This window comes from Apteryx rowi, unplaced genomic scaffold (assembly GCF_003343035.1).
Source record: "Apteryx rowi isolate R43461 unplaced genomic scaffold, aptRow1 scaffold_37, whole genome shotgun sequence".
Taxonomy (NCBI): domain Eukaryota; kingdom Metazoa; phylum Chordata; class Aves; order Apterygiformes; family Apterygidae; genus Apteryx; species Apteryx rowi.
In genome coordinates this window covers 4,088,402-4,105,664 of record NW_020450196.1, presented here as the reverse complement: position 1 = coordinate 4,105,664, position 17,263 = coordinate 4,088,402, and the positions used below count along the sequence as shown (strand labels likewise).

At 38.6% G+C, this 17,263-nt stretch overlaps 1 protein-coding gene across 2 annotated transcripts in view; it reads left to right on the top strand.

Annotated features, from left to right (window-relative positions):
* APBA1 (amyloid beta precursor protein binding family A member 1) overlaps nt 1-17,263 on the top strand; it is a 97,524-nt gene that overhangs the window by 49,425 nt on the left and 30,836 nt on the right. For both annotated transcript variants that reach the window (XM_026073558.1, XM_026073557.1), the window contains exon 2: nt 5,475-6,673. In XM_026073558.1, the coding sequence (XP_025929343.1) occupies nt 5,528-6,673 (1,146 nt within the window). In that variant the 5' untranslated portion in view covers nt 5,475-5,527. The remainder of the gene's footprint in view (nt 1-5,474; nt 6,674-17,263) is intronic.

Genomic DNA, 17,263 nt, shown 5'->3' with positions numbered 1-17,263 from the left:
CCAGATTCTTTTAGTCACTGTGTTGACTCAAATTAAAAGAGATTTTTAGGAGTCGATATAAACAGTAATTTTTGGATTGGAAGTAGATATTCAAATTAATTCTGGCAGCTGAGGGTTAGTCTGAGATAATAGGTCTTAGGAAGTTTGCTGTTGATGCATGTTAGTAGCATTACACTTTCCACCACGGAATTTTGTAGCTTGGTTAGAGGCAAAGGAGATTTAGAAACAGTGGAAAAATGAAATCTGTCACGTGATTTGCCTTTGAGTCACTTATGCACACATTGGAGCTTAATCCAATTCACTTTCATTTCGATGTGGTTAGTATATTCAGTTCCTTATTGTTCCATGTAGATCTCTGGAGTTAATAAGCTAATATTTACAGTATTACATATGGGACAATTTATAATTATCTATTTAAACCATAGATCTCTTTTTGCCTGCCTGAGAGTTAGTAGGTTTTGTTCATTTTTCTGTCTCAGACTTAAACCCCTTGAAGATCCTGACAGAGCAGCTCAGTGTATCATTGGTCCTAAAATCTCTCTTCATTGGTCCTTTTCCTCTCTTCTGGCCAAAACCGGACTTTTTCAAGGCATTCAGTGTGGGGAAACCTGGATGGTAAGCCACTGAGCCCTGTGCCACGGTGCTTGATCTCTGCCCAGCTGTAATTGTGTTCCTAGGCACAACACCTTCTTTTTGTTGCCACGAGCGTGGTGATGTGGTACGCATGGGCCAGTATACAGCTCCTTTTTAGTGACCGTATTTCCTTACTTTTTTTTAGGACTTTGTATAGTGTTTTAGGCTAGTTGTGGTTAGAAAAGACACCTGAAGTTAGTAGAAGAAGCTAGCCCCTTTTGGAAATATACATACCTTATTATCATTAGTAGACACGTCAGGAGAGAGAAATACTGTGTTCAACCTCCCCATCCTTCATAAGTGCTGGTGACCTGTTCATTTGTTGACCTAGACTTAAGGTATGTGGGTAACAAGCCTATGCTTAGGCTTATACATGCTGTGTAAGTGCCTCTGCTTAGAGGTGGTAACATGAGCAAGTCCTGTAGTTAAAGTTTCAAATTTTGTTTCTTCAGCCTTTGGTCTATTAGTGAAATAGTTGATGTTTGGAAGGATTTTTTTTTTCAGTGCCTGGTTTTGAGCAAGAGATAACCTTTCTTAGGTACTTAAACTTTTTTGAGGGGAAGGAGCTTGGAAATCAGGAGATACTTCTACAGTCCTTTGAACAGCTTAACAGCTGATTTGAAACACCTGGAGATACAAAACTGAAGATAGGATTAAATAACGTAAATTAAGGAAAATATTCAAAAATTATGAATACTGTGCTGAAAATGGTTTTGATTATGGCATTGTGACTAGTTGAAAATTGCTTTTTAATGTTTTTTTCTCAAAAAAAGTTTAATCTATTGACTAAAATGAAAAATACATGTGCTACCAAATGCTGTAGTTATTAAGACCTAAGGCAATCGTGCTGTATTTAAAAATGACATTATTTGTCATTATCTTGAAGTGTTGTACACTCTTGACATTATTTTTTTATATGTAACTTTGTAAATCTCTTTTATTCTGTGTCTGTGTGTCTTTCTTCCCTGAATAATCTGCTGTGTTATGTTTTTGCTAATATATTTTTCTTTTTTTTCCCGCTTTACATTCCTCACTTTATATATCATTGTATCAAAGTCTACAGAAACATAAAAATTTTCCTACACAGAATTTGAGTCGTCTAGCTATTGATGGCTAGAACAAAAAGACTTTTCTCCTGAACACCAAGTATTGTATGTTTTAAACTTGCTAAGCTCAGAAACAGATGTTAGACTCAGAAATGGAAACTTGTGTGGTTATTTAGGAAGAACAGAACTGGAGTAAAAGACTTTGCAGCAAATATTGAAAGGAAATTACAGTGTTTAAACTAATGTGTTTAACATGTTTAAGATTTTACAGGGATACAGGGCTTCCACAAGCTCTTGTAGAAAACTCATCTGCATAGAAATTTTGTGTGTGCAACTTTTCTGCTCTACAATTATAATAATATTAAGGTTCATAGTTGCTCAGCCTCATCAGTATGAAACAATGGGAAGGGGGACAGGGGATTTAATGTCTCTTTCCAGGTGCTGTTTTCACTGACTAGCAAGAAACATATGTATTTTCACAATTTTTTTTTGTTTAAAGCTATTTTGAGTGAACTTACTTATCACACAGAAATGAAAGTAATCAGACAGATAAATTCAATTCAAAAAAGAGAGAACTGTCTGAAGCAGTAGAAGGGGGGATTCGGTCTAAGGAGGCATTGCATATGCTGTAAAATTCTTAGCCATTGTGTGCCAGAGGGTCTCTTTTTAAAGAGAAAAAAGGAATTTAAAGGTGCATCTCAAGAGATATATGTTTGCTAAAAGAAGAATATTTTGTTTTTCTGAAAGGAAAGCTGTGAACATAAGCCTTTTAAAAATAAGTGTATGTGTATAAGTCAAGTGAAATGCTGGTGCAGTGCTGGAGTCTGGCAAAGTGTGGGTGCTTTGTGAAATTTCATCGGTAGCTCTGCCAAGCGACCTGCGCTGGGGGTGTGACACCTTTGCAAATTCACTCTGCAGGTGCAATGTGACTTGGAGTTACGGGTAAATATGTCCAAAGAATAGCTAACTGCTTTTTAGGGAAGATAAAACCATTTTTGTTTCCATGCTCCACTGGCTTACTAACTTATTTCTCTTATAAAAGCTCTGCAAAATTAGGGTAAACAGACTTCTTACAAATGAAAAGATTAACGAAAATGTTGCCTATGGCACAGAGCTTGTTTTAAGATGGTAACTGTATGTGAGCCTATTGAGAGTGCAATCTTTTATTTCGGACAATCAGAGTAGGACCATAGAAATATGGTGCATTGTGCTCATGTAAGACATTTGTTTAAAAGACCTATTTGGAATTTAAAAAATGCTTCATTTCTGCCTGCATGTACAAGAAAGTAAAGGGTTATAAATCTGGACTTGGAAATGAAACAACAAACAAAACAAAATTTGAGTCTGAACACTCTCATTTTTACCTTTTCTTATGTTATTTGGTGTCATGATTGTCATGCAGTGGTCTTCCTCCAGAATGAAAGCGTGCCCTTTGGTTGTGTTAAAAGGGCTTTATTTGAAAATTTTTTCTTTAATATAAAGCAGCAGAGAAAAAATCCTCAAACTTCAAACTGTTTTTTTTTCCTATTGCCTGAAAAATATTTGGAGATACTTATTTTTTTTCTTTACTGCCATGAAGATAGTTTAACCTTTAGCGCAGAGCTAGTTGCACTAGTAATCAACCTCTGATTTGTCTATTTTGGAGACAGACTCATCCATCAAGTCCTGAGTACAAAGCCAGGAGTGCTTAAAAAGCACTTTCCTGTATGTGTTTGATTACTGGAGCACAGCTGCAGTTCTGGGTAATTAATATGACAGTATTACATCTTTCAGATGGGTGCTATGTCTTTATTTCCGGGGTCAGGTGACCTCTGTTGCTTATATTCTCTTCTGCCTATGGCCTTTTGTGTAGTGTATCGATTTTTGTTTGCTTGCTTTAGATTAGGTGCTTTTTGAAGGCCTGGTGAGAATAATCAGAAAGACCTTGTGTCTACTTGAGGGAAACGGTGTTGAGAGAATAAAGTTTTGTTTTTCAGTAGTCTTCCAGCTACCATGTAAGAAAAGTGCTTCTAACCCCCCCACCTTAATAGGCAGTCCTTTTAAAATATTGTCCTAAGGACCAGTTTTAAATAGTCAAATGCATGTATTTAACTCGGAATCTTACTTTTCACAGAAAGTTATTGGGGCTGAGGTGACCTAAGGGCATTTCTTCAGATCCACAGTTTTATAAGCGAATTTCTCTTCATCATTGACAATTAAAATTTGAAAGAACGTTTTCCATATATTTCCATATATTATTCTTCAGCAAAATTGAAATAAGAAATGAAATTAAATTGAAATTACTGGGAAAGGGGCAAACAGAAGAGGAACTTTTTCAGTGAAAGCCTTTAAGTAAAACATTTTTCTTCTCTTCCCCCCAAAGCACATTACCTTGACATTTTCAAGATACCAGTGTTTGAAATTAACCTAAGGTTGTTCTTCAGATGAGGGCAGTTTCACAAGTGAAACAGTTTTACTGTGGAAACTTTTGTTTTGCAAAATGTTAGGGGCCTTCAGGTGCTCTGTAGCAATATTTTAACTGGTCTGTATCTCTCTCTAATTTTTTTCTCATAGCTGTACATGTCAGCAATGCTGTGTCTTTTGTATGCTAGCTAGTGTGTTGTAATTGATCTTGTGTTATGACTTCCAAAATTGGATCACATGTTTTCAGATGTTGTCTTAACTCTGGCGGTAGTAAATATTGTGGCATTTGATAGCTTTTTTGAATTGAGGTATAGATAGCCTTCATGCAGTTGAAATTTGCCTTCTGTTCAAACTTAACATCATTCAGTTAAAGGTGTGGCAGTATACACATTATAAAGATTTCAGAAAATTTGCCATCATCCTGTGGTTGTGTGGAACTTCCCTTCTTTCTGCTGGTAATACCCTTTCTCTGGGAGTGACCAATGATACTTAGGTGACAGTCAAGGGCTGCTTTGAGTGCAACAGTTATAAGGCAGAATTTTTAGACAATGCTCAGTTTTGGCCTAATTCCATCTCTGGGCAAAGCAGTGGAAATTTTACAACTGACTTCAATGGAAACAAGGAATCTTACGTGGAATGGATTTTTCAAAGGCCTGTTATGTATTATTTCTTCACTATTCTTTTTGTTTAATCTGTTCTTAAGATCGAAGCTCTCTGATACTGTTGTTCTTGTTTCCTTAAATAATATGGTTGTCATCTGATTTGAGGGTTGGGATGTTTGGTTGGGTACTTATAGCACACATATACATACATATATTCCGTCCATTCTTTCCTGATTTCTTGGAGATCTTTGTTGGAAGAGACATTACCTTGTCACTGAAGGATTCTCATTCAAATACTTTCTTTAGCTGAAGAAAAGGAAACTGAATTTTCTCATTTTCTCAAACTCAGTAAGGCCAAAATGTCTTGCTCTTCTCACAGTGGCAGGGGTCACGCTTATGAATATTAGTAATGCCTATTCAATATTCTAGGGAAGACATTTGGTGCAGGAGTCAGCCTATGAGTATCATAGGCATCAGCCTAGATGTATCCCATTAAGGATATTGGATCTTGCTGTCAGGTGCTTCCCCAGGATCTGGTCTGAGATGGTTCTTCCACAGAGAATTTGTCCATAAAATTGTGAAGGGGATTGTGGGTGGTTGGTGCTGGTGGAGATCATGAGCATGGAAGGTCATGTTGCTGTGCTAACTGTCCTCTGACTTCATAGCTCATGAAGTTAAAAGTTTGTCTGCTGGGGCAGGAAGAGTGCCTGTTGTTGCTTCTGTTCATCCACTCTACTTTTTTTAAGAGTAACTTCAGGGGGTTTTTGTTTGTTTGTTTCTCTCATTCCAGCTGTGATAGACAAAATGTCAATAGAATAAGTGGCCTACCCACCAGTACTTGCCATGAACCATTTGGTTGGACCGCCTGAGGGGGAGGTAAGTGAAGAGCCAGCAAACGGAGCAGTGAATGAGTCAGTGGAGGCTGACCTGGAGCACTCAGAGGTGGAAGAGGAGCAACGGTATGCAACTCGCTACCTGAGACACACAGACAGCAGCCAAGGGGGCCAGTCTGGGCAGGAGGAGGAAGGGATGCTAGCTCGGTCGGCCAGCACTGAGAGTGGTTTCCACAATCACACAGATACTGCCGAAGGGGATGTCATAGCCACTGTGGAGGACAGTTATGATACAGACAGAGTTCAGGAAAATGAGGATGAGAGCGCGTATGCGGTGCAGTATAGGCCAGAGTCTGAGGAGTACACGGAGAATGCTGAGGCTGAGCATGGCGAGGCCATTCATAACCGAACGCTGCCCAACCACTTACATTTCCAATCCATTGAGCACGAGGAAGCCATGAACGCAGCCTACTCGGGTTATGTCTACACGCATCGGCTCTTCCACCGAGGGGAGGATGAGCAATATGCTGAGCCTTATGCTGATTACGGACTGCAGGAGCACGTGTATGAGGAGATTGGAGACACACCAGAGCTTGATGCGAGGGATGGGCTCCGGCTCTATGAACAGGAAAGGGAGGAGGCAGACAATTACCGCAAGGAAGCACTCGGTGCCCGCCTTCACCATTATGATGAACGGTCTGATGGAGAGTCTGACAGCCCCGAGAAGGAGGCAGAGTTTGCACCCTACCCAAGAATGGATAGTTATGAGCAAGAGGAGGACATTGATCAGATTGTGGCAGAGGTGAAGCAAAGCATGAGCTCCCAGAGTTTGGACAAGGCGGCTGAAGACATGCCAGAGGCAGAGCAGAGTTTGGAGCATGCTCATGCTCTTGCTGAGCATGAAAGCGATGGCCAGCTTCCTGCTGGTTCTCGAGTCACGTCCAACTCGGGAGAGTCCATACAGAGGTACAGCAAGGAAAAGAGAGATGCGATTTCCTTGGCCATCAAGGACATTAAAGAGGCTATTGAGGAAGTGAAGACAAGGACCATCCGATCTCCTTATACCCCTGATGAACCGAAGGAGCCTATCTGGGTGATGAGGCAGGACATCAGCCCAACCAGGGACTGTGATGACCAGAGGCCACTAGATGGAGATGTGAGTATGCAGAGCTTTCGTCTCTCAGGTTGTGTCTGCCCTGTTGCTCTAATCGTGACACAGATTGACGTGCAGGAGGGTGGGTTTTGTGCTTGATCTGTGATTCAGTCCACGGTAAAGTAAGTAGTGCTTAGCACATTTTAAATTCGTACTCTAGAAGGTATGCAAGAACTAAACACGCACTATCAGTGGGACAAGTTTTCCTTTATGAGACACTGATGAACTCAGTTACATTATACAGCAATCAGATTCACAAAAGTGTTGACATTTTTTCTGAAACGAATGCTGTTACAATTTTTTCTAACAGCCACTGCACAGTTAGAATAACTACCAAACAATTTGTCTATTATCTAGCCTTCTGTGTTCCTGTTAATTCTAAGTTTCGTTTTCTGTCAGATAACAGTTTCTGTTAAAAACCTGTCAATATTATTTATGATTTCTATAAAGATTGTATCACAGATTCAGATTCCAGAAAAAAAGATTCTTTTTTTTTTTCACTCACAGGCTCTAAAGATGTTCTATGAACCCTAATATAATATCGCTGTAAAATGTATTCTCTCTCCTGTGACCTAAGCATTGAAGGTCATTGCCCAGAGATTTACAGTATTAGCATTTCTTAAATTCTCTTGACATGAGGCTTAACTTGGATCAGAATCAGTTCAGTTTGTCATTCTAGCTGTCACTGTTGGCCTGTCATAGTAATCTCTACTTGAAATTTTATGGCTTTTCTTTATCCCTAATACAATAAACTCATAAGCAACTTTTAACTATATTAAATTTATGCCTGATGTGAAAAGATCTGGTAAGCTAAATTTAGTGGGCCAAAATCATCTCTAATATGGATCCATCCTGTTACTTCAAGGATAACTGCACTGTAAACATCTGTTCCATCTTCTTTATTGCTGTGCAACATTTTTGGTGACCTTTGTTTTTTTGGAAGAACACTGAATGATAGAAGTTTGAGTATTGTTTAGCCTTTCAAACTGAGTTATTGTAACCTTCTAGGCACCTATCAGAACTATCCAAAATACCTCAGTCTCGGCAAAGCAAATTCAGATGATGAAAAAAGATCACATGCAGTGTAGACCTATGACTTGCTTCTTCTTTTTCATCTATATTCAAAACTAAGGAGGCTGGTATTTTACAAATGTGAAGAGATTTTGGAGCATGGTGTTTGAATTGCTGAAAAAACATGCAAGCTAGCCTAGACAAGTGGCTTCCAGATTATTTTTCCTTGAAAACTGTTAGAAACGCCTAGTGATGAGTATGTTCTGGTTTTAGTTTCTTAATAGTCTCATTGAAACTATATTGAAAAAATTATATTTCAAAAATTATTCCCTCAAATATTTTAGAAAACAAGCCTGTTACAAAATTGATTGTCAGTCAAGTCAGGCTGAAGCAACCTGCCCACTCTGTAGAAGAAAAGTTATTTTTAATGTAACTTCTTTTCAAATTTAATTTTCAACAGTGTTAATTCCCTCTTATTGTTCAAATATGGATCATGTTACTCTGTTTCTTGTTGTAAATTTTAGCCACCATATTTTCTGTGCTTCTAAGTGCTGTCTTCAGGAGAATCAAAGAATAGTTCTTGCTGCTCAAAACACTTAGTACCAGTAATGCTGAAGCAACATTAGGTTGGGGATCCTTGGAGCACTGAGTCCTTCATGAAAGTGCTCCAGCTACTCTCCAAAACCTCACTGCACCTTGCAGAATTTTACTTTCTGAGATGTGCTGGTAGTACAGTACATTGTACAAGTACACTGAGTTTTTGATTTTGCACCGAAAAGTTCCTTTCTCATTGAGCATTTTTCATGGCCTGTCGTACAGAAGCTTGACGGAGATTTTTGGTGCTAGCAGTAATTGAAATAGTGATGTATAATGACAATAAGCATAGCTCAGTGCAAAGTTAAATGGTGGTTGTAGATGTACGGGCAATCTACATTCTCAGAAGGAGAAAACAAAGTTAAGCAAATAGTCTAGAAGGTGTGTGACAGATTAAGGTGAGCATATGTTGTAGAAGAATAAAATATGGAATTTGGAATTGGGAAAGTTTCTCTTTTTCATTGAAGATGAGGTTTGTATTTGCATTCCTGGGATCTTTAATTCAGATATCAACTTATACAGGTCTGAACACACTAGTTTCTGTAACAGAGCATTCCTAGAATTGCTTAGCGGTAAATTGGATAAAATTGGATTGTGTTGATTAAGTCATCCTGAGGGATCAATTAGAATAAAAATATAGTTGAAGCTTATTTTTCAGTATACATGTTTTTCCTCTTTCTCTCTTCAAAAAAAAAAAAAACCCAGGATCTCAGACAAGAGCTTTTTCAGCGTAATCAGTATATGCCAGAGATGTAATTCAGTCTAGTTTTTAACATTGATATTGAAACAAGAAAGAATTAGATTGAGAGACATTGTTCTACCTTCCAGCATACACCCTCTTCCTCCCCAAGAAGTATCAAGGAGTTGTATATGAGTGATGCAAATTGGGTGCTTTTATTATCTTTAGTATTTTTCCAGGTCTATCTTGAAAATTATTCCCACATTGTTTTTTAACAAAACCATTTTGCTTTTAGAAGTAGTACTTGGAAATATTTATAATCATTTTGTGTTGCTAATCATATGATACTGAAACTGGTAAGACCTCTTCAGATCTAAATAGCAGTCACTTTTTATTTAGCTAGGAGCTCTCCAAAAGAGAATGATGAAACCAGGGAGTCAGAAGAATGATTTGCAGTTGAGAGTCATTAAATATGACAATTTCTCTTTTGCCTTTTTTCATGAGAAAGTGATTGTCATTCCTTAGTGCTGAGCATTTGCTTGATAGATTAAAAATAGGATGTTTGGTGGAAGACCGATGTGAAGGATCCAGCAAGAAGTCTGAGAAGCTAACAGTCAAAACAGCCAACCTGCAGTAGGGTCTAGTTAGGGATTATTTGCAAAGATTTACACAACAAGTGTGAAAGTAAGAAAGATACAGATCAGTTGAGTAAAAGTCCATTTGTATTTAAGAAGCCCTGTTTCCAAGTTTATTCACAGTTTAATCTACATATAAATTTCAATCATTCCTATGTATTTCTCCCCAAAAGCAATGTTTTGTAGGTGTATAAAAAGAGTATTGCCAGCATCCCGTGAATAATTCCACTGTAGTAAAGTCCTCTGATGTAGAAGGTAGGTAACAGACTTGTGTGAATAAATAAATAGTGTACCCAAGTACCTGTTAATATTTAACGATGTAGAGTATATGGTGTCATGTGCCTTGTGCAGTCTTACTTAGTGATGCATATTTTCACTGGAGTGAGAAAGGCTCTGAATTTTCTGGACATCTAGTTTATGGGGCAGGTGTATTTGATAAAAGCTGAAAGATGCTGTCAGTGTCCTTGGAATAAATGCAGTTGATTTTTTTTGTTGTTTTTTGTTTTGTGGGTTTTTTTGAGGTTTCTCACTCAAGCGAGATACAAGCATTTGATATATATTTCCAAAATCTATTTCTCAGAAATCTTTTCTGAATACAATGCCAGTGAGAGTTGCACAGCTGCTAGCACTGTGACAAGAGGAAACTGACTCTTGCTGGAAAAGGCTGTGGGGCTGCAGTTAGATTATGTATTCTGAGCGTGAAACTGGAGAGATTCTGCTCACATCCTGCTGAGCAATGTTTGCAGCTGGAGACCAGCATGGAGCTTCTGGTACATACACCTTCAGGATACCTTGTAGGAAAGGCTGTTCTTCTAGATGCTCACAGTTATCTCCCGGGAAGGAAAGGCCCTGGTCCCATTTAGGTAGCTCTTGCCCATCAACCTTCCCTGGCAGATTCTCCATCAGAAACAACCTATTGTGAATGTGCCTAGCCAAGCACAGAAATAGAGGTGTTTACAGGTCTAAATAGAGGACATTGCAGTGAATCTGGACTTAAGGATGAATGTGTGTTACTGGAAAGGAGAACAGGTTTTGTGTGGTGGGTATCTCAATATGGTGAAATGTTCTGGTGTATAAATTGTATGAAAGGTCTAAACAGCATCTGTAAAAGATCACAGTGCTTTGAGAATAGTGGCTTTTTTAGATGTGGAAATAGAGAGACCTGCTGAGAAAAGCACTGTAAAGCACAAAAGCTTAAGCTTATTTTTTTGGCCAGGATTTAAAGAGCATTTCTTTCCTCTGTTGACCAGAGAAGAGAGACAGGCAGCCTACTTCATTCTTGCCATAATAAAGAGAAAATAATGCAGGCCTCAAAATAAGGTCATGATACTTAGTTCTAGGAATGGAGAATATTGCCCTCCAAACTAGATCACCTATTAAAAAGTTTGTGGATCTGAAAGCCAGGTGTTGACCCTGCAGGACATATTTTGTTCCTGTGTCCCAAGACTTCTGTTCTGCAGAGCCCTGTCACTGATGTCCACAGTCTCTCTTCCTCTGCAGACACTTGTGACAGTGAAGTATTAGAATAATAATTAATATAAAGCTAAACCACATACATGGATGGCTTGGATTTGTGAAGCAGAAACTGATTGCTGAAGACAAGCCTTTCAGGTGGAAGGGAACTGACCTGCAGTGTTTTGCTTCTCTATCYTTTTGGGTTACATATATTTTATTTCAGCCTTTAAGTTCTCAGTTGCAGTTTTCTCAGTTCTAATAACTCCAGAACTGGAGTATCTTCACAGAGATGAATTTGTTTCACTTTTTCCACAGCAGGAGTAATTTATTATTAATAAGGCAATAGATAAGTCTGTTTTAAATAATTAAGCAGGTTTCAGTAATAGATGAACTAAGGTGGGGGGGAAGAGAAAGAGAAGAAGTGAAATAAAGATGAGCTTCTATTAATAGGTTATTGTTTTCTTTTTCTAAGCAGAGGTTTTAAAATTGCTGATTGAACACACAGAATACAGGTCATCTTTCTGTCATCTGTGTTAATGCACAGTCTTAAAAGTATATGGCAAACAAGTTTATAAAAAATATATATATATTAATCACTAGGGCAAAAAGCTTTCTGCAGATTTGTCAACCACACAGGAGAAAGGATATATTTACCAAGTAACTTGTTTGAAGACAAAAACAGTCCCCAGAAGAGTTACAGATATTTAAATTATAGTGAAGATTGGATTCACAACCACTTGAATTGTTTTGTTTTCATTGTATTTTAAATAATTTATTGAAAGATGAAAGCAATTTTGCATGATTTTTCTGTGCTGTTGAAAACTAGAACAGCTCTTGTTGCAGTTTTGAAATTTGTTGGAAACACCGGTGAGCTCTGCACTAATTTTTTTCAGACTGGCACATGAAGTGCTGCATTTGAAATCAAACTACAAGTTCAAGTGAAAGTACAGTGAAGGAAGTTCATACTTGAGAGAAACAGCTAGCACTGGACCGATTTCCAGGAATCCTGCTGTGCTGGCAGCCATCCATCCAGCGTGCATGTGGCTGGACAGATCCTACCCACTTCATGTGTGTGCGTGTGTGTGCGTGTGAGATCTCATGGACAGTTGGAGTCTGTGGAACCCCAGATTTTATTCAAAGAGAAGTTATCAGCTCAAACCACATGTCACTGGGGTATTTCATGATTGCTGCTTCAGACTTCTGTGGCCAAAGGGACACTTTTGGAAACTGGCAAAATTAAGGGCCATGTTGTAACAGGCTCGGTTACATTTATTTATTCATTTGCTCAGACTCTTATGGGTCAAATCTAAACTCATGTATATTCTTTGGTATATTTTTTATTTTGTAATTGAGATTTAGTAATGTGAATAGTAACAAGTGGGGATCTTTCTCCAAAGACTTTGGCAGAGGACATGTATGTCTTAGGTCAGAATCTCTGTTTTCATAACTTCAGTGAATTTTGCTGAAGGATTACAACTCAGTGTTGTTGTGCAGACACTCCTGTAACAAAGTGTTTGTTTTAAAAATGCTAATTTATTCAGAGCTTTTGCATAGCACAACACTTGTGTGGACAATCAGATCTCTCAAACAAGGTGGTCAGTCACTGTCCAGGTGGTGGCAGGTCCTTCCAGCAACATCTTCAGCTGGTTCAGGGGAGGCTCTCCAAACTGCTGCTGTTCTCTGGTCTTACAGAGGACTGGTCCTACATGACCACTGTAGCACGTGTGTGATCCATTGTTGTAGAATACCTTAAGCTACATACAAAACATATCCCAGCACTCTTAACTGTGTACAAAAGACGGTCGTACATGACCTTATCTGCATCTGCAGGAATAGTTTCTACTGACTATTTTCAGGTATCTTATCTGTGTACAGTTTGGTCATTTTTGCAGCAGGAACTGCCTGGGGGAGCCAYTGGGACCCCCAAGTCTACCCAGGATGGCAGTCGGCACCCTGAAGCAACCACTGGTGTTTGTCCGTTGGCCAAAGGTGCAGTAAGAGCTGCCTGCAGGAATCTCTGGGGACTGCCCAAAAATCCTGCATGGAGACTCCCTACAACAGCTAGTCAAATGCTTTCTTGTGAAGTGGGTAGGAGTTCAGTCAATCACCTTGTCTCAAGTCAGTCCCTGTCTCAACTGTGCAGACACCAGCTGGGGAGTGCCTGGACCATCCAGGAAATAGATGAACTGAGTATGAACACAAGCACAGTTACACCACAGTTTTAAATACAAGACAAGCTTGAATGCTGTCCTTGTGTCACAATTATAAATTAAATTCCATAGATAGTGCCATATGCGTGTGTGTGCATAATATTATTGAGGGTTGTTTTATTTTTTCAAAACCTCCATTTTTAACACCATGTTTAACTTGATGCAACTTTTAACTTTCACCATCTAACAGCTATGAACATACGCTATTAGTCTCACTGTAGTTTTTAGTGAACAGAATGCCAGCTGTTCAAATCACAGCAGACATTCTGCAACAACATTATTGGCAGCTTTGGCAAACAGACTTTAACTTCTGCCAGAGAGCAGTCAGTCTAGTTAGTGGTAAGTAAGAGCAGAAGGTAGGTTGTTTGTATAGAGAGATTTATGTATTTCTGTATAACARTTCTGTTTATAAACCTCATTTTATCCTGTACTAGAAAATTCCCAAGAGAAAGAATTTTTTCATGTTTGATATGTGAATTTTTTTTTTTTTTTGAAGTGAGCTAGCTGTTCTACATTAAGCACAAAAATAAGTAAAACCACATTTCTTTCTTGGTACTTTCTTGGTACTTTCATTTCCCATGCTTGGATTATGACAGTAGACAAAGATTTGACTTGAAATACCTATCATAAATGTGCACAGGTGTCACAGGTCACTGACTTGTGGTCCACATGTTATGGACTTGAATTCACATAGCTTTTAGTGCTCAAAGAGCTACTTTTTCTACTGGAGTCTTGAAATTTTCTACTGGATTCTTTCAGGAAATGTGAAAGAAAGTTCATACTCCCAAGATGTGATAATCTGATTTTTGGTATCATTCTTTGAGTTAAAGAAGCAGATGAGAGGATGGTTGAGAAAAGCCAAGGTTTACATTAATATCATCATGTAATTACCTTCATCAGACAGAATTTGTTTTGTGTCCTTCTGAAGGTGAGCAGAGAGTATGCATATCATACTGCTTATTTGGAAATGACACGAAAATGAGTTTCTTCTAGCCCAGCATCTGTTAAGTTGACGGACTGACTACTATTGACCTCCATGAAGCAGACTTTGGATCAAGCCCTGAAAGGGGACAAGAATGATGGATTGCTTGCTTAAAACCTTAGCTGTGAATACAGGTGCACTTTCTTTCCTCTCTCTCCTCCTGAAAGAAGGAAAGATGGTTTAATGCTAGAATGTAAATGAGACTACAAAGCAGTTAATTGAATGTGGTGCTGTTCAGAAAGCACCTGAACTTTTCAGGATGTTTTTCATACGCTTCTAACAACATAAATACTGGGGCACTTTGAAGGAAATTCAAACTAAAACCTTTACAGATTTACTGCCATTGCTGTGCTGTACTGGGCCTTGCTTGTGAAATCGTGGATCTGACTAGTACTTGACCTGAAACTTTCACAAAACTTTGACCTGTGCCTAAGGTATATGGGTGCCTCTCAGAAGACTTTTTGTCACAGAAATCAAATCAATTCAAAAGCTTCATCCGCTTGTCTCTGCTGAGCTGATGGACAGAATAACCCCTTGTCACTTCTCTGCCCAGAAGCCTAAGGATTGGAATTGTTTCCATGTAAATAATGGACTTTGGCTTGAGTAAATCTGGTTTTGCTTAAATATTTGTTGATTTCATCCTCTCTGTCCCAGCCTTGCACGTGACAGTGTGACCCACTAGATTATATGGTTTTATGATACACTGCTGCTAAAAACAGGAAAACGGCAGTGCTTTCCTTAAGCAAGTGCAGATGGTTGTATTTGAAGGTGTTTTAGTATCAGTTGTGTTTGTCTACACGGGGTATTGAGTAGCCAGGTGGGTTGACCTGGATAGGTTAGGTGCAACACGATGCTCTTGCCTCTCTGATTACGAGCTCTGTCACTAAACCCCATGGCACATCAGCAGTGAGAGATTCTCCGGTGGAGCGAGTTGCACGTTAGTTAGAATCAAACAAGGCCAAAATTGAGATGGAGAATTTTTGGATGTACCAAGTTGAGTATCGTAAGAGGAATGTGAGTAGATCTTCAGAGAGGAGAAATGAAGTTATTGGTACTTATTATTGTTGCCTTTTAGAAGACACTTTGTAATTCCGTTAACAGACCTTTGCAGGATAGTAACAGCATACTTCACATTCATTTATTGTTTTTGTCCTGACAGAGTTTTTGTTAGGCTTCTACAACTGTTTTGTTAACAGACAATGAAGCAGTGCTGGACCTTTATTTTAGACTTCAGTTTGTAATGTTTTGAGTAGCTGTGCAAGTTGTCTATCCGCTATCATTGAACAAAATAGTTCTTGTTGGTGGTATGAAAGCTACTTTCAGATTTTGACTACATTCGTTGCTTGTATGTTTTATGTTGTAGCTCTTAGTTTGCATTTTGATGCGGAAGAAAACTGAGTGTTTATTCTTTGAAGACTGAACTTTCATGTACAAAGATTTTTGGGAACAGCTGTTGTTTCATGTCCTGTAGAAAACTGTGTAGCCTGTATGATGTTTGGTTTGGGTATTTTTGATTGGGGCAGAATATTTTTTCATGAAAATTTCCAGCAGACATTCAGACACCACATAGAAAGCTGCTGTGTGAACCATTTAGGTGGTTGCTTAATGTTGATACTTTGGAGATAGCTTGGTAAAGATATTTGTAAAGCTACTGGAGTAACCGTTAATAAATTTTAAATCATGCATAATTTATAAATGTCAGCAGCTAATGTAAATGAGAACATTTATTGTTATTGTTGTTGTTGTTATTTTGGTGTGTGAAGACGAGCTTTCAGGCATTTTAAAGAACTCTTTTTGTGGAAACATTGGATACTGAAAGGTCACATGCTTTTCTTCTTTGTTTACTATTTAAAGCTCAGTCTTAGAATATGCTAATGCCATAGGTGGGTAGTATTGTGCGCCTTTATATTTAAACCTAACATAATGGTATTATGTATCTAGTGGGAATGGGAGCACTATAGGAATCGCTCTTTGGGCAGCTGAGTCACTGTGGAGCTGTAACTCTCAGGTAGTTATGCAGCAAGTTAGGGAGCCCATAACTCTCGCAAAGCTCCCACGCGAGTGCCAGGGCTCTAACCAGCAATCCTTCAGTTTGTCAATGCAACCAGGTCTGTCAGGTAGCTATCTCCTTTTTGCCCTGTAGTTGCAATTCAAAACATAGTTTGATACAAGGACTGCTGTTGTACCCAGGATACATGTGTACAAGGGCTTGCGTCCTAATTTTTTGGTAGCCTCTATTAGTTAAGTATAATTCTAATATTAGATAGTGTTGAAGATAGGCCTTGTAAAGGAATGAGAGTGTTTAAAAAAAAAAAGAGAGAGAGGAGGATAAGAAGGGAATTTTATTTTCTTGTTCTGTTGCATATCTGTTTAGAGGAACTTGCAGGACTTAGATTTTTGTAGCCTGGTATTTCACAGAACAACTCAGTGTGCCAGCTGGAGTGGAGACATAGCAGGAAGGAGCTCCTAGATTAGAGCTGCTGCCAACTCAGAGCCGCAGAAGTGTAGCTATATTTGATAACACTAGTTGGCTTAGAGAAGAGCCATGTTGTGTAATTGCTTATGAAACTAGAAAAGTACAATTTGACTGTTTTACAGTCAGTGATAAACTGTTGAGTTGGCAAAGCTGAGACCAAATTTCCTACATCAGAGGAGACTGAAGAATTGCAGGGCTGCTGACCTAAAAGCCCAGCTTGCATAACTAAATGCTAAAGCTTTCTTTGAAAATTCACAATGTGGCCAGTGCACTGACATGTTTTGCGAGTACCTCCGAAAGATCTGCTTTTGAAACACCTGCTGGGCTGAAGCTTTGTACTGTTTTACATCTTGGTATCCTTCATTAATTCCATGCTCTTGTGTCATTTTGCACTACAATTCTCCCTGCTCTCAAATTTACATACCTAGCTATGGCTTTTCAGTGTTAGCAGCATTCATTAGGAATTAGCTATTATCCATTAGCCTTTCCCATACTGGCTTGCCAAGATATTTGCTGACAGATCACACAGAGATAGAAATTTCATGATACTT